This window comes from Nannospalax galili, unplaced genomic scaffold, assembly GCF_000622305.1.
Source record: "Nannospalax galili isolate Female #2095 unplaced genomic scaffold, S.galili_v1.0 scaffold186, whole genome shotgun sequence".
NCBI lineage: Eukaryota > Metazoa > Chordata > Mammalia > Rodentia > Spalacidae > Nannospalax > Nannospalax galili.
In genome coordinates, this window is record NW_008358774.1 from 4,584,377 (window position 1) to 4,608,593 (window position 24,217).

The 24,217-nt window shown below is 41.6% G+C and overlaps 1 protein-coding gene and 1 pseudogene across 4 annotated transcripts in view; one reads left to right on the forward strand and one right to left on the reverse strand.

Moving 5' to 3' along the window:
* Positions 1 to 24,217, forward strand: part of Map3k5 (mitogen-activated protein kinase kinase kinase 5) — a 260,949-nt gene that overhangs the window by 207,119 nt on the left and 29,613 nt on the right. For 3 of the 4 annotated variants that reach the window (XM_008822054.3, XM_029558128.1, XM_029558129.1), the window contains 5 exons: positions 5,949 to 6,106; positions 11,650 to 11,827; positions 12,945 to 12,965; positions 21,757 to 21,934; positions 22,030 to 22,198. In XM_008822054.3, the coding sequence (XP_008820276.1) occupies positions 5,949 to 6,106; positions 11,650 to 11,827; positions 12,945 to 12,965; positions 21,757 to 21,934; positions 22,030 to 22,198 (704 nt within the window). The remainder of the gene's footprint in view (positions 1 to 5,948; positions 6,107 to 11,649; positions 11,828 to 12,944; positions 12,966 to 21,756; positions 21,935 to 22,029; positions 22,199 to 24,217) is intronic. The other variant, XM_029558127.1, reaches the window with a different exon arrangement.
* On the reverse strand, positions 8,655 to 11,086 carry LOC108490146 (annotated as a pseudogene).

Here is a 24,217-nt window from a genome sequence, read left to right on the forward strand (position 1 = left end):
TACACGCACTTCCCAGATGGTACCCTCCCATAGCCTGCCTCCCCCCACTAGAGCCCTTATACTCTGATATCCATGCTACTGTCTGCTGTGTTTTTCTAAGACTTCTTTTTAAAAACATTTCCTAGCCCAACCTCTCTGATTCTTAGTCATACCCAAATCACTTCCTATTTGGGTTCTGAATTCCCTCTTTCCTAGTCTATTTTCTCCCTGGAATCAATTTCCCTACTCCACAGTATAAATAACCGTAAGATTTCAATTCAGAAAGGGGAAGTGACTCATCTACTCAGAAAGGGGTTGGAGAGAAAGCTTTCCTGAGAAATTAGGCAAGGCAGTGTCTGAGATGCCTCTAGTGTAAAATCTTGAGAGGGCAGAGACAGTGATTTCCAAAAAGGTGAAGGCAGCCAAGAGGAAACCAAGAGATGAAGCCAAGAGATGAATGACTGCTCATCAGATACAGGGAGCGAGGGAGGCATCTGGGCCTGCAAACCTGGTATCTGGTCCATGCCCTTATCACTTCATTATTCTGATTCTTAGGGAAGAGAGAGAGAGAGAGAGAGGGAGAAGGAGAGGGGAGAGGGGAGAGAGAGGAGAGAAGAGAGAGAGAGAAATTTCTTAGGGAAAAAGGGACAGCAACCAATCTTTGGCTTAATGGTTTGGTTTGTGAATCCTCTGTGTGGAAGTGCCTCCGTTTTGCAGTAAGGGAATTGACTGAGAGAAAAGAGATGTCTTCAGTGCTCGTGGTAATCTGTGCATGATGGGACTCAGGCCTTCAGTCTTGTCATTCATCTTTAGACTTCAATCCACCTCCCTCTCCACCTTGCCCCACTGCTGACAGCCTGAGAGGCAGGGAAGGAGAGAAGTTCCCTGTCTTCTCCTCAGATTCTTCCCACAAGAAGGCAGTGGGTATTTCAGGCACAGAATTACTCATATTTACGGAGTGTCTTTTTAAAAATAAATTCAACCCTACTAGTAACTCTCAATGTCTTCATTTCTTTCCTCATACTCTCTCAATTTGGCAAGAGATGTTTTAGATGCTGCCAAGATTCAGTAACTTCTGAGAAGATAATCCCTACTTTCACACACTTATTTTGGGGCAGGATGTTGATTTAATAGTGTCTGCTAATCTTGAAAACTTCTTTTTAAACCCCAGAGGTATTGTAGGAAAGGAGTCTTCCTTGGGCTCCTTGCCTGTAACTGAAGGTGACACATGTGGCTAATGAGCTCAGATCTCCCTCCGGTGCTGAGCTGGGGGCCATGAGATTCAGGCCTTGTTCCTCGCCACGTGCTAAGCCTGCAGCACTAACTTGGTGCTCTAAGGATCAAGGTGCTTCATCACCTCTGGTGAATGCAGCTGAAAGACCTTGAAATGTTTCACCTCTTGTTGATTTTGGTGAGGGGAAGGCAGGGGTGGCCATCATTTACAGAGCGCTTACGGTATACTTTGCTCTGTGCTTAGTGATTTATACATACTGAAATTTGTACGTCAGCCCTAAACATTAGGCATCATTATCCTAGTTTATGGTGAGAAAATTAAGGTTCAAAGAGTTTAAATAACTTGCCCAAGGTCACAGAGCTGGTTAGTAATACATCTAAGGTTTGAACTAGACTTAACATGCAAAATGGAATTATCATCTCCCCAAACCTGTTCCACCCACACGCTTCCCTGTCTTCCTTGGGAGCCACTCTAGACTTAGAGTTCTCACTGGCACCTTTTCTCACACTCCAGTCCTGTCATCAAGGAAACCTGTCTGTTCTAGCTTCTAAATGTGTCCCAGAGTGGGTCTGTCCTCACCCTGCCCCACTGCTACAGCTTCCACTCATGACTGCCTCACCTCAGCATTCTCCTCTTCTCCACTTCCACGTTTGTCCCCTCCTGTCTGTCCTAAACACTGTAGCCAAGTGTTCAGACCTTTTGAAAACATCAGTCTGGGCCCTCAGTGGCTGTTGTTCAGAGTAAACAAAGCCAAAGCTCTTAACACTGGACAAGGCTTGACTTGATGTTCAGACCCTACTTCATCCCTTCTCTTCTTGCATACTCCACACCGCACCAGAAGCACATACCTGCCTGCATTTCTTCATGGCACTAGCCAAGGTCCCACTGCAGGGCCTTTGCACATGTGCTGTTTCTGCAGGTAACACTTTTCAAAGCTACCTGCTGCATTCAATTCTTAACTCAGATATCACCTCTTCAACAGTGAGACATACCATGAGCATTTTATTTACCACGGCAGCCTCCCTGGCCCTCCTGGTTCCCTTTGTCCTGCCTTTAAAACAAATTAATCAAAACATGTTACTTTCTACCATACTGTTTACTTATTATTACACTATAGTTTATTATCTGTCTTCTACAAAATGGAAGCAGCTCTATAACACCAGCAATCTCTCTTTTTTAAGAAAAAGAATTATTTTTTTAAATTATGTATGTATGCATGTGGGTCTGTATAGATGAGTGTAAGGTGCCTGTGAAGTCTACTGGATCTCCTGGACCTGGAATAACAGGTGGTTGTGAGCTGCCCAACATGGGTGCTGGGAACCAAACTCAGGTCTTCTGAGCCATCTCTCCAATCCCCTAGCATTTCTCTTTACTGCTGTATTTTCTGTTCCTACAGTAGTGCCTGGTGGATAGCAGGCCTCTAGTGTAAAGCTATTGAATGAATGGGGTATGATTTCAAAGATTACACTGTTACCCACATCTCTGAACAGTAGCAAAGGAATACTGAAATCTCTATTTAACAGCCATTTAAATGGGGGGAGGGTACAGATATGTAAATCTTAGAGTTAATACTCTTATTTGTTTTCCATAGGTTGGTGTTCTGATTGGTTTACATTTTCATCACCCATTTCTGTAAAGCTCTTTATATAAAATATAGGGGTGGGGTGTAGCTCGGTGGTAGAGGATGTGTATGTATGTGAGGCCCTAGGTTCAATCTCAGCACCACCACCATACACACAAAAAAAGTTACGTGTGGAATGAAGAGAGAATAGGAATACATGTCTAAATCTGCTTTTTTAGTCTTTATTCTTTTTAAAAAAGTATTTATTATTTTTAATTATGCTTATGTATGCAGGTCTGTGTGTGCGTATGTGCATATGTATGCTGGTGTGCACAGAGGCATGGATCCCCTGGAGCTAGAGTTACAGGTGGTTATGAACCACCCAGTGTGGATGCTAGGAACTGAACTAAGGTCTTCTACAAGAGCAGTATGTGCTCTTAACTCCTGAGCTATTGCTCCAGCCCCTCAGCCCTTATTCTTTGATGGACATATACATAATTGGCAAATAGTGCTCTTTAGAATATTATTTGATGGATATAGAAAAATTTATTATTGATATCTCTTGGATTGTATAATTTTTACTATTATTTTGATCATTTGATCAATTCAATATTTTTTTATCATTTGTACTCAAGTTTAGTATAACTTAAATTCTTTAACTAATTCTGTTTTAGTCTCAGAGAAAAATAGGAATGCCAAGCTTCAACGTGTGTTTTTTAAAAGTTATCCCTTTGGGGAAAGCTTCAAGTGAAAAGAAACCATATCAATTTTGTATTAAGTGTACTAAGACTTTTGGGGTGCATGGTTACCCTTTCCTTGGTCAGGGGAAAGGAGTTCTTCCAGTACTTTTGCTACTTTAAGCTAAGAGCAAACTTGTGCAGTTGTATGTGACATCCAGAAACCACTACCATATGGTGGGGAATCTGGAGGAGAAAGTCTTACAAGGTGGCAATGCTCAGAAAAACAGCATACCTTTATTTTATGAACAGTAGTCAGTCCAGCCCATGATAGAGGGTTTCATAGGAAAAGTTGGGAGAAACTTTACGTACAGTTTTCACCTATAAATCTCATGTATTTATCAAAATGTCTATCACTTTTGTTATGAATCAGAAAATACCAAAATGGCTCTTTGGGCAAACTCCTCAAGATTCAAAGTAATTCAACTTGGCAGCTTCAGTGGTATGTTAGTAACATTTTTGTTGCTGTAATAAAACACCATGACCAAGGCAACTTATGGAATGAAGAGTTTATTTAGCTTACAGTTTTCGGAGGAATAAGAATCCATCGTGGCAGGGAAGCGTGGCTGCAGAAATGGTGGGAACAGAAAGCTGAGCACTGACATCTTCTAGTAGACACAGGAAACAAAGAGCAAAAACTGGAAATGGGAGGTGGCTATGAACTCTCAAAGCCCGCCCCTAGAGATGTGCTTTCTCCAGCAAGGAGCATCCTAGGGATTCTATGACCTTCCCAAAAGAGTGTCACCAACTGACCAAGTGTTCAAATACTTGAGCCTATGGGGGATGCCTCATTCGAACCACCACAGATGGGTTCCTGTGCACTGGTCATATTATGTTTAAGAGTAAGGATGTCAGAAGTTGAGGATAGGGAAATAGTATGTTTCTGGCCACTCTCCCAACCATCCCTGTACTAGGCTAGAACTACAATCAAGGGCCCTTGCTCTCCCTCATCAAGTGCACTTCCTACCATGCCACATCTTTCAGCTTGAAGGTTCATGATCTGCCTTTGATCTGTTAAATCTACTCTGTAGATCCTAGATGTACATCAGGAATTTTATATATCTGATAGACAGAAGCAACTACAACCAGAAATCATTTGAATTGTTTTTCATCACTGCTTTCAGAATCTTTGTGCTGTCATTATTAAAAATGACTTATTTTTTCTAAGGTTTTTTTTTTTTTTTCCTGTACTAGGGCTTCACACAAGCTAGGCAAGCACAATCCCACTGAGCCATATACCCATCCCTAGGTTTTTTTTTTTAACCTTGACACAGAAAAAAAATGTATAACTAATGGGGTACCCGTGGTTATATATGATTTTGATACATGTATACATTACTTAGTGTTAAGATGAGGGTAAGCAGGTGTGCCAGCTCAAACATCCATCATTTCTTTGTACTGGAAACATCAAGTTCCCCTTGTCTAGATTTTTGTAAACTTGGAAACATACAGCATATTATTGCTACCCACTGCCACTTTACTATGGGTAGAACATCAGTACTTATTTCTTCTATCTGATTATAACTTAGTACCGGTTGATCAACCTTTCCCCATCCCTCTGTTCTCCCTAGTTCTTCAGCTTCTAGTAACCATGGGTCTCAACTTTTATGACACCAGTCTTTTCAGATTCCCCATATGAGGGAGATCAGGTGGGATTTGTCTTCGTTCCTGGCTTATTTCACTTACCATAATGTTCTCCAAAAGGAAAACAGATAAGCCAAGTGCTCAATTCAAGAATTGGGAAATATAACTCTAAAGAAATGAATGAATGAGCTAGATCTTGCTTGAAAAAAATTACAAGTGCACATAATGAGAGTCTATATAGTGGAAGAACTGAATACAGAAAATAGGTGTTGATGTGTTCTCTGTTATTCTCAAAGACTAATTATCTCTAAGAATTCTAATGGAGCAATACCTCAACTGTACTCCATTTTGGGGGGTCTTTTTGAGACAAGGTCTCCCTGTAGCCTCAGCAGGTCTGTAGCTCCCTATGTAGACCAAGCTAGCCTTGAACTCCCAGAGATCCACCTGCCTCTGCCTCCCAAGTGCTGGGATTAAAGGCATGTGCCACCACGCCTGGCTATAAATATTTCTATTTCTACTTTTATTAACAGCAGAGAAAACAGAATCTCAAAGAAGATGAAGTATTAAGATCTGAATAAATTTTTTTTTAATTTGGTCTTTTTGAGACAGGGTCTCCCTGTAGCCCGAGCTGTCCTGGAACTCACTATGTAGACCAGGCTGGCCTTGAACTCACAGAGATCCTCCTGCCTCTGGCTCCTGAGTGCTAGGACTACATGCGTGCACCACCTCGCTCGGCTACCTGAATAATATTTTTAAATTATGTTATTCGTGTAGAAAAATTGAAATGGTCATTAGATATCCACATATTTTTTTTTTCCTTTCTAAAGTGGAAATGTTTTTTAATTATTTCCAGGTACCCTTCAGTACATGGCACCAGAAATAATTGATAAAGGACCACGAGGCTATGGAAAGGCTGCAGACATTTGGTCTTTGGGCTGCACAATCATCGAAATGGCCACAGGGAAACCACCATTTTATGAACTAGGAGAGCCACAAGCAGCCATGTTCAAGGTCACTTGTCAAACCAACAACCAAAGGGAATAAAGATTTTCATAGAGAATGAATGTTTCGTGCATGTGCATGTGCAAATGCCAGGGTTGTTTTCTTGGGAAAGAGTCTAAGAATACACATGCTTAGACACAATTCAGATTCCAGGAGGTTCACTATCCCCAGAGGCCTCTGCCTCAGCCCGAGTTGTCTCAGTTCTAAAGTGAGATTCAGTGTAACTTCTTTGATCCACTTTTTATCAGCACAGTATAAATGACACACAATGCTAGAAAAGATGACTTAGACTCTGTGATAAATAGTGTTAATATTTTCCATATAGGAGGATATAAGAACATGCGGGGGGATGCTGGGAATGTGTCTCAGTGGTAGAGCACTTTGCTAGCATTCATGAGGCCCTGGGTTCAACACCTAGCACCTCAAAGAATGAAAGAAAAAAACATTTTAAATCCATTTCAAAATTAAATCAAAGCAATGTTTTCCTTATTTCTCCTACCACAAGTGTTTGAAGACTTCATAAAGGGTATGATTACCAAAGTCAACTTTATTTACATATGTTTGTTCTTTCAGTCTGTTTTTTCACTCATAAGTAACTCTGGAGAGTGAGAAGCCCCCTCCTCTTTGCCCCTACATCCTGGTGTAAAGGGTATGGAAATGGGCCTGAGGACTGGACATGAGTCTCTGCTGTCCTCCTTTCCAAGGTTACTCATTACCCAGGAAGAGAAACTCCAGCCTTGTCCTCTGTGCACAGAGGACTCTGAGCTCCATTGTTACTCCCTTCCTCCCCCATGCTCAGCTCTTGCTCCTTCTGCATATGGCTTCTTGCAAGGGGCCCTGTGTTACTTACACTCCTTCCGCTTTCGTACACAGTGTGACCTATTTTACCCTTGAAGACAAGCTGATATGAAAATAAGGAAATGTGGGGCTGGAGAGATGGCTCAGCGGTTAAGACCACTGACTGTTCTTGCAGAGGACCTGGGTTTGATTCCCAGCTCCCACATGGCAACTACGAACTGTCCTTAACCCCAGTTCCAGGGGAATCCATTGCCCTCTTCTGACCTCCATGGCATTGCACAACACTGGTGCACTCACATATATGCAGGCAATACACTCATACACATAAATAAAAATAATAAAATATTTTTTTAAAATTTAAAAAGAAAAAAATAAAAGAAAATAAGGAATGTATTGCAAGGCTCCAAGTTCCATCCCTAGCACTGAGGAGAAAAATCCTGCAATGTCCCCAAACCTGGACGAGCTAAGAAAGGAGTTTTTCTTAACGTGAAGAGCTGTCTTTCTCTTCTCTTCTCAGCTCATCTCTCAACTTTCTGCCTGTCTCTAGAGCATTACTAGAGCTGCTTTATTACCCAGCGTGTAGTGGTTCTTATGTAACAACATGATGTGCTGCTCGTAGGCCAGCCACAGGTACTCATGCTAAGTGGTACTATCTCAGAGAGACCAGATCATGTAGGGAATCATGTAGTGTCTGAAACTGATTGACAGTGTTCAGATATAGGACCTAAGATGGTCAGGATACTTGAGATTTTGGACAAATGACTTAACCTCCGTATACCTTAGTTTCCTTAGGTACAAAATGGAGATAAAAACAATGTATTATAGGATTTTTTAAGGAATATGATTTTTTTAAGGAATATGGCTTTTTTAAGGAATATAGCTTTAATAAGTATATTATTGTTTATAAGAACATATTTATATATAACAAAATGTTTTTAATTTTTATTATTTTGGTGCGTGTGTGTATGTGTGCACACATGTGCATGCATACAAGCCAGAGGACAACTTTCAGGAGTCTGTGCTCTCCTTTTACCAGGGGCTCCAGGGATCTCTTTCAGGTTGACAGGCTTGATAACAAGCACTTTTACCCAGTGAGTCATCTCTCTGGCCCCATTAAAAATTTTTTAGAGGACTGAAGAGATGGCTCAGCACTTAAGAGGACTGACTGTTGTTGCAGAGGACCCAGGTGTGATTTCCAGCACCTACACGGTGGCTAACAACCATTCGTAACTCCAGATCCAGGGGATCCAATGCCCCTCTTCTGGTTTTCGTGGGCATTGCATGACATGGGTACAATACATACATGCAAGCAAAGCACTTATACACATAAAATTGAGATAAATACTCTTTTAATATTTTAGAATAACAACAGTAGGATGTAAACTCCAATTATGATATAAAGAATATTTTAATTTTAAAGCACTTTTAAATATTTCTTGATGGAGGTGATTTAAGATGGGAAACACAAATTGTGCAGTAAGGAAAAAAAACGTGGATTTAACCCAAACAAATCAGCGTTCAAAACCAAAATCTACCCTTTCTTAGCTATACAACCTCATCCCTCCAGTGCCTTACTTTCTTCATTAGTGTAAGAGGGACAATATTTAATCCGCTGAGTTGTCGAGAGGATTCAGTGAGATTCACAAATGGAAAAATCCCAGCAAAATGTCTGAAACATACCTATTCTGAGAAACCCAGAGGTCTCATCTTTTGAAAAATAACCTCTGGCAAGATTTTATTAAAGAAAAACTTTTGGGGTTTACTTTTCACCAGTCTGTTCTGGCATGCTTCCAATAATATCTGAATCACCTGCATCAATGATAGCCAGTGTGCAGACTCCGTAGTTTTTCCACATGCTGTACCCAAATCAATATTATTGCCATTTGAGTGATGGATACCAGTTTTGACCAACATGACAGAGTATTCTAGTTCAGGTTTCCTCAAAGCTGGCAGTTGATGGCAGGAATGACCAATTTGGCTTTGCCCAGTTTGGTCATCTTCAGAGTCTGCTTGCCCTCCAGCACAAACCTTCCACTTTTCTTCTTTTTTAAAAAAATAATTTATTGAGAATTTCATACAGGCATATAAGGTGTTTTGATCAAATCCATGCCCACTCCCTTCCCTTCAACTCCTCCCATATCTCCCCATCACTTTTTTTCTGAAAATTTCATGTACTCTTTCTTCTTTTTTTTTTTAATGGGACTTTTTGCTACTCTAACATTACCCCCTCTGAAGAGGTAGTCCTAAAATATTTTAGGGATTAGATAAAAGCTTCCAAATACTTTCAATATTTTGACCTTTGGAATGGAATATGTTGCTAAGAGACCCAAGGACATTTGGACTCTTAGACAAGAAGCTGACTACTTTTCTTTGGGGTCTTTTTACACTAACTTCCTAACCAATTCCTACCTCCTATTCTTATCACACCATCCTCTGAAGAGGTTACCCAGCTTGCAGATAGGGAATCCGGATGCAGACCACTCTGGCTTCTTCCATGCTGAACAGGGGTGCAGGGCAAGGAAATTGGGGTACCCCTCCAGTGGGTCTATCTAAAAGACTCCCAAGTTGCATAACTCTTATCTGTAGGGGGAAAAGAAAGCCCTTGACTAGTGAATAGGAGATGTGAAGAAGTAAAGGCAAGAGTAATAAGCATTACAAGTTCCAGATAGGGAACTAGAAAAAAGTCAGAACAGGGCAAATTTCAAATGTTCACATGAGAGTCCATCAGGAATTTTCTTGACGAGAGTTTCCAAAAGCATCCCTCTATTGAGTTCCTTCTCATTTAAAAAAAAAAAACAAAAAAACAGCACAAACCTTCCACTTTTCTTCTTTTTTAAAAAAATAATTTATTGAGAATTTCATACAGGCATATAAGGTGTTTTGGTGTTTTGAACAAATCCATGCCCACTCCCTCCCCTCCAACTCCTCCCGTATTTCCCATCACTTTTTTTCTGATAACTTCATGTATCAATGTCAGTTCCCTCTCAAAGGCTTCTAGACAGGGGGAAAAACAAATTTATCCATCATTTTAGAACAATTATGGGTTGTCTCCCTTAGCTACAGGTGGGCACTACAGTATTGGAGACCAAGATTTGAAGTCTTACATCTGAGCAGAACTTTCTGATTCAGAACAAAATCATCAATGAGAGATAATTGTTTAAAAACTTTTTATATGGACTTAGGCCTAATGTCTGAGAAGTATAATCCCTTGAACTCTTAAAGAAATATACTGATCACTTTACTCTTTGGTTATACTTTCCTTTGGGTGTTTAAGACATACAGTTGGCCCAACTAAATCAATTAATATTTATACTTAAGGTCATTTGAGGATCTGTTCCTCAGGGGTCACATGGGCTTGGGAGGAGTCCTTGGATCCTTTCTTTTACCAGTTCCATCTATGTGAAGATAAGTCAAAGGTTCTGCTGGCTTCACTTGGAAGCATGAAGGAAATGTTTCTTCTGAGTAGACTGGACACTGGTTCAGGTCCATGTGGTGGGGATCTCCATGGTTTCCCTGAACAAGAGGACAGGTGACTCACCACAGTTACAGGACATTTTGAGAGATGTGCCATAGTCCCCTGGAACTTAGTTGACCTTGGAGGGCAAGGGGTAAAAACCGTCCTTTAAGTCCCTACTACCACGTTAGTATAGGCCTCAAAGTATGGCTGTTAAAGATCCAATAAGGTTAGTTCTGTCAGTCTGGTACTTGTAATTACCATGTGCTATGTAGATAAAGCTTGGGTAAAAAACCAAATGTTCTCAGATAAACCTTGACTAGATATTACTTTTGTTCCTTAAACTAATTGACTAAACTATGACCTTAGAAATTTTAAGATTATGTGTATATTATTTTTGTCTCATCCTTTATATATCATAAGAAACCTACACAAACCTTGATCACTTGCTTGGGCTTTCTCATTTTTTCTGTCTGTTTTGGAAAATATCTCCATTCCCATATCCTTTTAACATCTTTTACATTCTCATTTTCTTTTTGTAATAATTATGAGACATAATAACATTAACAAGTTTTCTATCTTTTGTGAGAATTCTTTTCCTGGGGATACTAAGCAAGGCTTATTCCCTTTTAAGGTTCTAGTGTCAAACCAATGACAAACCTTCCACTTTTCATAGCAAGCTAGAGCCTAGAATTGATTGACTCCACAGACTTTTTCATCTTCTTTGTGGCCACCATCTTCCTGCCTAAGGTGCAACTACAATCCCCAAACCAGAGCAGCCACCAAAATTCCCAGGGAGAGTGAGAAAGCCTAAAATGCTTTTTTTGAGTGCCAGAGTACTAATGTATTCCGGGGTTCTGAAGGACTGTCTCATTATTTTGCACTGTCTGTCTTAAGCCAGTTACTCTTCCTATGTAGTTGTTAAAGTTACAAAAGCACTCTGTAAGCTTCCTGTAATCTACAGAAAGCACATCCCAAACTTCCTGGGGAAAAGCCATGAGCAGCTGGCTGGGAATATAGCTCAGTGCCAGGATGCATAAAGCCTTGAGTTTGATCTCTAGCATGAGAAAGGAGAGGGAGGGAGGGAGGGAGGGAGGGGAGAGGGAGACAGAGATGGAGAGGGAGGAGAGGGAGAGGGAGATGAAGAGGGGAGGGAGAGAGGGCGGGAGAGGGAGAAGGAGAGGGAGTGAGGACCTGTAGTATATAATGAATGATCTCGTCACACTAGGTGATAAGCGATGCGTCCCAGGTGATGAGATGTTCACTCAGGGGACACATATTGCTTTTGTTTATGCCTCAGGTGGGGATGTTTAAGGTCCACCCTGAGATCCCAGAGTCCATGTCTGCTGAGGCCAAGGCATTTATATTGAAGTGTTTTGAACCAGACCCTGACAAGAGAGCCTGTGCTGATGACTTGCTTATTGATGAGTTCTTAAAAGTTTCCAGCAAAAAGAAAAAGACACAGCCCAAGCTTTCAGGTATGTGGTTGCATGAGGAGGATATGGGTCAACTATTAAATCCTAAGCTTTTAAGAGGAAAAATTTTCCAGAAGTAAACATCAGTTTACAATGTCACTGAGAATTGCTGCAAACAGCATAGTGTTCTCAGGCATTTGGGTCTGTGTCAGGGAGCCATGTTATCATTTGTTTCACCAATGTTGGGTGGGACTTCATGCATAACAATCTTCCATCACATAATTATAGTTAATGTATGAGCATTGAGTACACTCTAGTATTGGGAATCCTAAGGTTAAAGTGTGAAAGAGGTAAAAAGTAGTACTTTAGAGCTGAAACTCCAATTGCCACTAATGGGCTATGGTCTACAACAGAATTATTAAATTTCCAAGCCATTTAGATAATATGTTTTTTTGTGTGGGGGGAGTTGGTTATTTTGTTGGGGATTTTTGTTGTTATTTTTTTGGTGTTTTTTTTTTTTTTTTTTTTTTTTTTTTTTTTTTGTAGCCCTAGTTGGCCTGGAACTCACTATGTAGGTGTTTGGTGTTTTGTTTTTTTTTTTTTTTGGTTTTTTTTTTTTTTTTTTTTTTTGGTCTTTTTGAGACAGGGTCCCTGTAGCCCCAGCTGGCCTGGAACTTGCTATGTAGACCCAGGTTAGCCTCGAACTCACAGAGATCCTTATGCCTCTGCCTCCCAAGTGCTTGGGACTACAGATGTGTGCCAGCATGCCCGGCGTAATATGGTCTTTTAATTTGAATACTTGCTGCCCCTCAGAGAATATCTTTCTGAATAATTACAAAAAAGAAGGGATGAAAGGAGGGAGGGAAGAAGGGAAGGAAAGGAAAGGAAAGGAAGGAAGGAGAGAAGACATGCAGGTTGGTTGATTTCTAGCTTAATTAAAACAGTAGTATAAAATATCAGTGAATTTTTTTAGTAACTTCCATAAGTGATTTCAGAAAGAAAAAGCAAGTAAAGGATCTGTTTGCCCTTGGCATTTTGGATGTTTCTATTGGATAAAGATGATCAAATTGAATATTTGGAAAGGACATTGATCCCACTTCAAGCATTTACTTTTTTGTTGATTTCCCAGTTTAACAAACTCAACGTGTGATTATGTTGCTGTTTGCTTTTCTTCCCACAGCTCTCTCGACTGGATCAAATGGTGAGCTGACTTTTATCCTTGCCCAGTGTTCTAGTCTGCTTTCTGTTGCTGTGATAAAACGCTGACCAAAACCAACTCAAGTGTGGTGGGGGGAGGGTTTACTTCATCTTACACTTCCAAGGCATAGTCCATCTTTGACAGAAGTCACGAAGGAATTCAAAGCGGGAACCTGGAGGCAGGGACTGAAGACCATGAATGCTGCTTACTGGCTTGCTCCTTTGGCTTGCTTGCTCAGCTACCTTTCTTACACAGCCAGGAGTACCCACCCAGGGATAGCACTACCCACAGTGGGCTGGGCCCTCTTACATCAATTAACAGTCAAAAAAAATGTCCAACAGATATGCCCTTGGGTCAATCTGATAGAAGTTCCTTAGCTGAGGTTCCTCCTCCCCTGATGACTTAGTTTGTATCAAAACTAACTACTGAACTGAGGATTACCAAATCATGATAAACTCCACACCTTCCATAAAATACCTCCTCTCCCTTGCTTACAAGATAGGCTTCTGAGTACTAAGGACGCAGGCAGCTGTGGGTCTTGCTCTGCTCATTGCTTCAGAAACATGTCACCTTTCTCTTCTGTAATGGAGGCATAAGTGATTGTTCCCTAAATGCAAGGTGGTGACTGTGTTTGAAATCTTCAGTTTGGGCGAAGCCCATGCCTTCTGTTCTAGGAGCCAATTGGCCTCTTAATCACTTGTGAAAAGGTCAGTGTCATATACCTTCCCGGTATCTTAAGATATAGTACTGTAGTGGTCAAGAGTTGTGGTTTTGTTTTCTCAGGTCAGCTTTTGCAGGTCATAACCAGGAAATTCAATTTGCTCTCAAGCCAACTAAAGCATTTCAAAGAATAGTAAAAAAAGGAACATGGTTTTTGATTTCCCTAGGCTGGTTGAGGGGTTGATAGAAATGCAGGGTTGTTTAATGTCCATTGCATATGCATTCAAGGGCAGGGAGTAGGCAGGTCTTTGCAGGTTTCTCAGATACCTAAATACCAGTCAGCCTGGCATAGAAGCCCATTCACTGGGGTGTCCTGGGCACAGCCCCTCCAGTTTTCCTTCTGTAATTCTAAGAGTTGAGGATGGGCTCTAAGATGAAGAGGGATGGGCTTACTTTACTACCTCCCTTCTCCATAGACAGCCTAGGATATTGAAAGCAGCCTCTACATTTTCACAAGAGACCCTGAGGTACTTGTTGGCCTTCTGAGCAGCCTTACTTGTTCAGAGGTTGTTTTTGATCCCTCTGAGCCACTTGTTTTATATGTGACATGCAATAGCCTACTTGTTTTAGTTGTCACTCTGTGCTAGTAACAATACTTCCAAGATTTGATTCTGAGAATAAAATTGTATCCTGGAAGAGCCTTGGGGCTGTGCCCAGAAGCTTAGTCTGGGATTGTTTGGTCCCTTTCATGTGCTATGGTTTTCATTCACAGGAAACAGATTCCTGTCGCACATACATTAACTTCTGTCAACTCAGCTATGCTCACTTGGTGAGCTGCACTCTGCCCACAATTTTCTCAGTGAGCATGAACCTCAGATTGAGCATGAGACGTAAGGTTATCTCTGCTGGTCAACTGTGGCTCCCATGTGCCCTCTCCCTCTGTGCCCAGAGGAATTCAGCAGGAATTTGGATTCTGTGCTAGCTTTATGGTCTAACCCTAATTGAGGTATTATAGAATCTTAAGATTTTTATAGAGTCAGTAAATGGGTATTGGGTCAGAGCTGGGTTCCCTTGTCGACTAAATGGCCTTGAACATGACTTACTCTCCAACGGAACCCACTAGACACCTGCTCATGGGGTTGCGAAGATGAACTGAGCCCACATATGGCAAATACAAGCACTTTAAAGGCATTTACTATTTCTGCTACTCCTCTTGACTTGCTCAGGCCTCCTGTACTCAGGCCCCTGCCAGTAGCTTATTAAGAATTGTGACCCACAGTCTGCAGGTCTCCTACTCTTTCCCTCAGGGCCTTCCTGATTTTCCTGTCAGAACTTCCCCAGGCCTCCTATATTCTCTGAGCTCTCCCCCCATGAGAGATTATCCCCCCTTAATCAGTCCTCTCTTGAGACAAGGTTGTGGGCCCCGAAAGAAGGGCCAGCCCCTACTTTCCCAGTAGACTCTTGGCTGAAGGAATATAATTGCACAGCTGCCAAGGCTCACTAACACTTCCCTTAGTCTTAGTAACTAAACTCGTGCTAACCTAACTGGGAGCAAAAATCTCCTCTGATTGTTCTCTGGTCTTCCTGTGACCTTTCCTCTACTATCAATTAAAACTATGACCATGATTATAGTCTTCCAGATAATAGGCCACAAGACTCCTCTCTCCCTGGTGTCTTTTTTTTTTTAATACACTGTCATTGCAATTTTTTAAATTTTTTATTGTGCTTTCTAATTTCATACAACAATTCTTACTCAAATTCAGATCCCCTCTCCCATCCATTTCCCTATCCCTCCCACCAGACCTCATGTATTCCATCACATACGTTAAGTCCTATCCAGTCAAGCACTTGTACCTAGATGTCCTTTGGTGCAAATTCATCCACTGGAATCTAGTCATCCCATCTAGAGATCATAAGTAGGGCATACTCTTCCTCTCCCAGTAGCAATCAGTCTCCAGCTCATAGGCTATTTACCCATTTCTGTCTTGTGGTTGGGAGTTGGAAGATAAGATGGTGAGATGCTCCTTCCCCTGATGTCTTAGTCTATTTTCTGTTGCTATAACTGAGTATCATAGATTGGGAACTTTGAAAGAAAAGAGGTTAATTTAGCTCACAGTTCTGGAAGTCTCTCTGAGAAGAGTCCTGAGGATGTGCATGGTATCTCATGATGGCATGGAACAGGGAGGAAGGCCAGAGGGCATTTTATAATAGAGCAAGCAAAGCCCTCAAGACCCAGTCACCACTTAATGGTTCTACCTGTGCCTGCTTCTCAGCATCTTAAAATTTCAACATGTGTTTTGAATTTAAACCATAGCACTTGACTTCTCTAATTTCAGTAGCTCTCCAGTCACAAAGAACTAAATAAGTCACTTTAAGTACTTATTATGTGCTTACTTTGTGTGCAGGAAATGTTCTGGACCCTCAATATATAATTATGATTAGTGCAGAGCTCTTGACTTAAAGTCTGGTTGTTCTTATAGGGAAGATACAAATTTAAAAAAAAATCACCTACACCATGGTATAATTTAACCTGTACAGAAGGAGTTGCAAAGGAGGAGAGGTGATTGAAGTCAGTCTGCATATGTGGTCTCAAGGAAGATTGTAATGGGATGGGACCTGATGAATAAGGATGAACATGTGTTTGTCATGAACATGTGGAGGGAAAGAGGGAAGGCAGCCAAGGCCACTCCTAGCACAAGTGATTGTTAGGATGTGTGAAAGCATATTGTGTATTATGGGAACTGTGGTGGCTCAGCATTGCTGGTAGTTAAAATACAGGCATGAGAGATGAAGGTGAAAGCAGTATTCAGACTCAGATGCTAAGGGGCTCTTCATGTACACCTAAAGAATTAGTCGAGAGGGGGAGAGAGCCAGGAAAGAGCCTGATCTGGAGTTGTGATGTTCACCCAGCCTCTTACCTCAAAGGAGAAAACAGTTTATTATGGAGCCAAATATGGGTGACCGTGGCCCAGGTACATAGATTTAGATCATCCCAAATTCCATGTTCCAACATAGAAGCAATTTCATGAGGTTTTTATAGTAACAACAAAGAAAGTCATAAATCAAGGCACTTTTCAAATACATTGGTGAACATAGTAAACATACAGTTATAGCAAAACAGAAATCTCAGCTATAAGCCTCAGATGCTATCTAATAACACTCAAGTCTTTTGGCTGGTGGAAGCTAGGGTTTTGTTAAGTTAATACATTCCACAAGGTTATTTTTAACTGTTACTTACAGGATGTTAGGTCAGACACAGAAGTAGACAAGGGATTTAGGGGGCCAAAGATGGTCCAAGATAAATTGCAATTAGTCTCTGGACCTGCAACATTCCAAATTTCTCCACAATCATTGAATCTCTAATCAGGTGATCATCCCTATAGAAGGCTCAATTTGAAGATGCACATTTTTTTTTCTGGGAACTTCTGTTCACAATTGTTACTGACCAGCAATGGGTTAATAATTTGGGGTCTGTAATTCTGTGATAATAATGTCCTGTGCCTTCACCATCTAGTACAGTAGCAACTAGGCCTATATGGCTGCCTCCCATTCAAAGCCTGGTGACCATCTGAGGCACTGGATATTTATTTTATTTAAGTCTTAGTGTACATACCCCATCTGAGGCTCCCAGCTACTGTGTTGGATAGTAAAACCATTCATCAGTCTCAGAACTGAGTGGACAATAGTTCATCTAATAGCATTTGTTCAATAATGCTTTTAAACCTCTTCTATGCACTTAGCACAAGGAGTATAGGAGATATAGAAGACAGATATTCAGCACATAGAAGTAGCTCAGACCCAGATGCTTCTGCCTGGATCACTTGGGGTACTTGCTAATAGTTAAGATGCCTGGCCCCTTCTGGCGTTTTGCAGCTTGGAATTCTTTCAAGGAAAGTCAGATAACTCATAAAGTTGCTGAAATTCATTGTCTGTTATTCAGGCTTTGGGCAACTGGAGACAGGAAGGCTGACCCAGTAGGAGGCTTTGTATTGGAGGGGAACTTTGTTTCTAGATTGACCTTGAAAAGAAAAACCTAGAAGGCCCCTGTTGCTCTCAAATAGCTATGAGAATCTTTCTTAGAGGAAGTTAGAGGTTTCCTTATAGAAATTAAAGTGGAATTTGCCTAATTCCACTTTCCCAAAGTGTGAACATAACTCAATTTATTCACATTAGAGCCTCTTCTTCCCCTAGACTGAAACTCTCAGCATTCTGCAGTCCAATCCACAGATGGGCTAATTACCACTTCTGCACCCCAACTTATACCTTGGCCTCTTGATAAAATCATCTTGTAGGGAACTTTGAATACACCTTCCCATCAACCCCTAAAATTGAGCAATAAGAGTCACCCTCTAGAGACAGACCTCCAAGGTGGCCTGTCTTGGGTAAGGTTCACCCAGCTTCCAGATTTTCCACAACTAGCTCTCCATAGCCATGGCTTCATAGTATTTGGCAAGACATCAATAGTAAGGCTACCTGGACTGGAAACACTTCCCAGCTTCTGTTCTGTAATCTGAGAACCCAGTACTCCCATTTCTGAGCTGGTATCCAGGCCTCTGTGCTGCTCTGGGCCTGCCAGCTTGCTCCTTTGGAAACAGTTCCACACACGCTTCTCCATTGACAGTGAAAGCTACCTCACGGAAGCACCCACTTCCTCCAGACATGCAAAGCACTGAACTTGAGAAGGACAAACACTCCAGGGTGAATTTCTGCTATAAGCATGTATATCTACCCCCCAAAGCACCCCTTTCCTCATTCTTCCTACCCTTTACAACAAAAAGCATCTATCTTCCTTCAAAAGCCAAATGCCCAAGTGGGCCTTTACTCTCAGCCTTGGCCTCTCCTGTAAGTTTCATATGCGTGGCTCCAGTGTCTTCTCCCATGAACTGATCTTCTGGCATCCCCTTGACTAACCCTTTGCTTTATTTCGCTCCTGTCAGCTTCATGTCATGAAGTACAGTGTTTCTAGGTCTTTACTTTTCATTCCTGACCTGCCCTTCCACTTGACCACTGAACCTACTTTGGCTAAGATCACCCGTGAGATTCATGGAGGCCATTCCAAGGACTTTTCTCAATTCATTTAACTTCTCAGAACTTTCTGGCCTGAATGGCTGTTCTCTCTTGTGTTAGCCCTGCCTGTGCGGGACTTGCTAGTACCTCATCCCCTGTTTTCTTCCTGCCCCATGGCTGTTCCTTTTCATTCACCTTTCCTGCTTTCTTTTCCTCCTTTTCCCACAAAATGCTGGTATAGTGAAAGGCCCAGGTTTCTGTTTCTTTCTCATTTATTCCCAAGTTATATCACCCCTTTGCTTTAAATTCCACATAAACAGTGGGTGAATCCAAACTTCTTCTGAGCCTCAGACCCATACCCAATTGCCCTATTTATTTTGAAAACTGAATCACCAGATAATACCCTTTGTCCACTAAAAAGAATTTCCTTTTCAACCTGTATTCTTTCTCATTATATTAGATAAATAGCATGAAAGTCCATTCATTTTGTAAATCAGAAGCCTTGGGGGCATTTTGATTTCTCATCTTAACATCCCTCACTTCAGTCCATCAGCAAGTCCTGTTCGCAAATAGTCTGTGATGAAGATGGGCCTCACAGAGAAGAAGCAATTTAGAACCAGGTTCACTAATTTCCCATCAGGCTGAGGAGAAGCTGTGCACACAGGCTCCACAGAAGTCCTTTTCTTTCTGAGATGAGCCATAATGACAGGCACTGGGTTCCACCCTTAAACATGTACACTTTTACCCCATTATGCCTTCTTATAGGCAATCAGTATCCATAGCAACCTTAAAATTCACAGGACGCAGGCTTTCTCATTGCTGGCTAACCAAAGGACATAATGAAACCAAAGAGGTAAAAAGCAGACTGACTCAAGCCTCACTTCCTTTCTTTAGAGTGACACATGTTCATGTACAGAGACACATGGCAGAGCACCATTTCTTGTAGTGTTCTAGATAGAATTAATCTGTTTATTTTCAATATGCATCAACTCTGTTTTTGAAATATAATTGGTAATAATGTTGCTTCTTTGCTGTTTTGTTTTGTTTTGCTTTTTTTGAGACTTCACCCTGTAGCCCCAGCTGACCTGGAACTCGCTATGTAGACCAGGCTGGCCTTGGTCTCACAAAGATCTGCCTGCCTCTATCTCCTGAGTTCTGTGATTAAAGGTGTGTGCCACCATGTCTGACTGCTTCCTTCTTTTTTTAGGGGAGACAGCGCCTCACTGCTTTATAACTTTCTACTTGTCTAGGTTGGCCTTGAACTTGACATCTTCCTGCCTCGGCATCCCAAGTGCCAATAAGAGACCCTGTCTTAAAAAAAAAAAAATGGTGGATAGTGCCTGAGGAACACCAGATGTTATCCTCTGACATATGTACACAAGTGCATACATATGTGTGCACACATACACATGCATCTGTGTGCACATACACAAAATACTTGTTTATTGTAGCAAATGTGGGAAAATAAAATTATAGTTACACTAAATCACAACTAATAGAAATAACTATCATTAATGTTATGACATGTTTTTGTATATTTTCTTTTACTTATATGTGCACATATAATACAATACACACGCACATGCACACACACACACACACACACACACACACACACGTTAAGGTCCAGAATCTGAAAGTATTTGGAGGAGAGGAGGAAGGCAGGGAGAGAGGGAGGGAGGGAGGGAGGGAGGGAGGGTGGAAGGAAAGGAATAAGGAAGGAAGGCCTATTGTGATGGTTAGTTTTTACTGTTACCTTGACACAATTTAGAATCACCTGGGAGAGTGTCTCAATGAGAGATTGTCTAGATCAGGTTAGCCAGTGGGCATGTCTAGGGAGCATTGTCTTGATCTCGACTATTATGGTGGGAAGACCTCTCAATGGTAGGGAACACTGATCCCTAGATTTGGGTCCTAGAGTACGTAAGAGTGGAGAAGGTGAGGTGGGTGCTGGCATACATGCATTCATCTGTTGCTTTCTGCTCTTGAATGTGAATGTGATGCAGCTGCTTCAAGTTCCTGCCTTCTTGACTTCCCAAAAGTGATGAATTTGAACTTGGAACTCTGAGCTAAAATTAAACCCTTTCTCCTGTAAGCTGTTTGCCAGGGTATTTTTTTCATAACAGCAGAAAGGAAAGTAGAATATTTGTCTAAATTTCAGATGTTTGTGAACCAGAGATATGTCCATTTATCTGGGTGTCCATGACCAATACCCTTGTTAATGATTACTGACTGGGTAGTGTTGGTGAACAGGGACAGGAGTCACTGTTGGCTGACTACCTACTGTCTTCAAGACTCAGGCAGTTTTTTTACTCAAACCAGCTTAAGAGAAATTAAATAAAAAGGGGTTTCCAAGCAACCATGAAGTCTTTTTTATAGCACTACACCTGCCTTTTTTTAGTAAAAGATGTTTTTGATGCTGAGACATTAAATATGTTTCTGCAAAAATTACTACCTTTAAAAAATCAGTGTTCAGTGAAAGGTAGGCAATTCCTGTTGTGCTATCTTAGTCTTCACCCAAATGGTATCACAGTGTCTACAACCAGGAAAGGCCTTACAGATTACTTGACTCCTTAGTTTGCAAAATTTTGTTAGCAGAGAATGCATTTTCATATACATCCTCAAGCTGCCATGACATGTGGCAGTCAGCATATTTTTTTCAGGTGAAGCAGGGTTGAACCTGTGGCCTAGACCCACAGCATCCCACTCTTCACCCTTCCAAGGTAGCTCTAACTGCTAAGGTGGACCCTGACATCTCTGAAGGACAGGGTTTAAAAACTGTGCATCTCATCTTGTACTTTCTAGATGTGGCAACTGAAAACTGCTAATACTAACTTAAGTCATCAATGAAAATGAGGATATTCAAAGCCAGGGCCCACCCAGCCTACAACCTGGTGTTTCCACCCTGGGAGATACTCCTTTCAGTGTCCAGGAGGCCCTTTCCTGGCCTTACCCCTCCCTACCTGGATTACACTGAGCAAGGCCCAGGACCTTGATCACATAACTATACAGAGCATGATTCTGCCACTCACCAGCATGACAAAGGAGACTGGTCTCTTCCACAGGTGTTTGTTATGTGCAAAGTTTCAAAAGGATTCATTACTTTTTTTTCCTCCTCCCATCACAGAGTATCTTAGAAGTATCTCCCTGCCTGTCCCGGTCCTGGTGGAAGATACCAGCAGCAGCAGTGAGTATGGCTCCGTGTCACCTGACACAGAGTTGAAGGTGGACCCCTTCTCTTTCAAAACCAGAGCCAAGTCCTGTGGAGAAAAGGATGGGAAAGGAATACGGACTCTCTTTTTGGGGTAAAGACCTGATTTATTTGGGGTGAGAGAAGTACCTTGTGAAGTATGTCATTTTATAAAGGACGCTATGACTTACGCTGCACCAATGATTACAGCATTCCAGATGAAAACTTTGAAGATCACAGTGCGCCCCCTTCCCCTGAAGAAAAAGACTCTGGGTTCTTCATGCTGAGGAAGGATAGTGAAAGGCGAGCTACCCTTCACAGGATCCTGACAGAAGACCAGGACAAGGTTGTGCGGAACTTGATGGAATCGCTGGCCCAGGTGAGATCCCTCAGGGTTCTTCACCTCCTAAAGACTTACACATGTTTTTCCTAAATTAAATTAATTTTCTTATAGAGTCTCATTATGTTGACCGCGAAGCTGGGCTCAAGCTATCCTCTTGCCTCAACCTTCTGACTATCTGGGGCTACAGGTGTGTACAACAATGCCCCAGCCAAATGCTACAAAGTTTTAACTGTATTCTTACTACTGGAGTTGTAGCAGGTGATCTGGAAAGATGAGGAAGCCAGCACTGCTCACAGTGATAAAACAGACCTCCATGCTGGGTGCGGTGGTACACCCCTGTAATCCCAGTGCTTGAGAGGTAGGAGGATGGTGAGTTCCGTGCCAGCCGCCACTACATAGGAAGACCTTTGTTTCAAAAATACAAACAATTCTCTCCTAAGGTAAACAAATTTTTTAAAAACCCCAAATGTAGGAACTGTATTTGTCAACATGAGCTATTTGTAAGTCAAAAGTATATTGCTCTTACCTACTTTCCATTCCTGTCTGCTTGCTTCCCCTTCCCTTTCCCTCACTCTCTCCATTTTTCCCTTCCTTCTTGTATTATTTTTTCAAAGGCTAGGTGAACTGAATTCTGTTCTTTAATAGAATTAAGGTATTTACAGTTCTAGTTGAAATGGTAAAATGTTGATACTACTAGACTGCATGACAACAGTATATGTGTATTGTTTTTTAACCAGTTAGTATACATTAATTAGCATACATTATATTTTCATACATGTACAGAAGGTAGATGGCAGAAGCAGATTTTTCACGTTGGTGAGCTTCTGCCTGCTCCCTACAAACCTCTTTTGCTGTCCATTCATTCAGTCAGTAAACAAGGATAGAGGCACATGAATGTCTCATTCTGACTTTTGCTGGAGGCTGCCTGTCAGGTTCTCCTCTGATCATCTGGAAACATTCACAGATACAGCAGAACCCTGTGCTTATGAAGTTAATACATTCACATGGGGGATGATGGGCAACAGTAAGTAAATTATGTAGTTTGTTAGAATTGTGCAGTGAGAAAAACAAGCTTGTCAATAAAGCTATTGTTCCCTTGTGTATACCTTGCTAGGATTGCCATAACAAAATGCCACAAACTAGGTGACTCATGTTACAGAAGTTTGTTTCTTCACAGTTCTGGAGGCTCACAATCCAAAGTCAAGATTCTGGCCCATTTGCTTTCTTCTAAGGACTCTCTATTTGGCTGCTGATGCCTGTCTTCTTCCTATATCCTGAGATGACCTTTTCTTTGTGTATGAGCATCCCAGTGTCCCTTCTACATCTAATAAAGTCCCCAGTCCAGCTGGATTAGGGCCCTATCCTGATGATTTCACTTAATTATCCCTTTAAAGGTCCTATCTCCAAACATTTGCCTTCAGTTAGGCCTTTGATGTATGAATTGGGGCAGAAGGGCACAATTCGTTCTGTCTCTGTGAATGTATGTTCCCAGAATCCTGTTTACAAACCTGAGGAAAATGTTTCTTTCTGAATCTACACCAGAGAAAACAGGATTTTCCTCAGTCCCCAGCTTCTGGGTGTGGAAGCTCAGACCTGTGGGATACAGGTCTTCTGCAGACAAACTGAATCCCCAGCAGGACCCTTGTCATCCTGTGAACATCAGGGCCTTGACCACCCATCCTTCCCAATCACTGTGAACTACTCGTGGTAGCTGTGATCACTGCAGACTGCTCATAGCTTCTTCCCTCCTTTGGTTCTGGCAAAACAGCTTTAAAGAAGGTAGAGAGGTGAGCTGAGCTGTTAATAACTGTCTTGGTCGGAGAGTTGGCCTGTTCTTGTCTTTTATCAGGGCAGACGTGCAGCAAGGCTATCTTGGTCTTGGTTCAGCCCCAGCTTGTCTCTGTCTTGAGAACCCCACTATGCTCCTGAGGTGTTTTTGAGGCTGAACATTTTGTTACCTTAGGAATTTCCTAATGGCCACCTCTTTGGATCCCATTGGACAAGCCATGTGTGATTTGGGGGTTACAGGGAGAACTGAAAGGAATGCCACTTGTA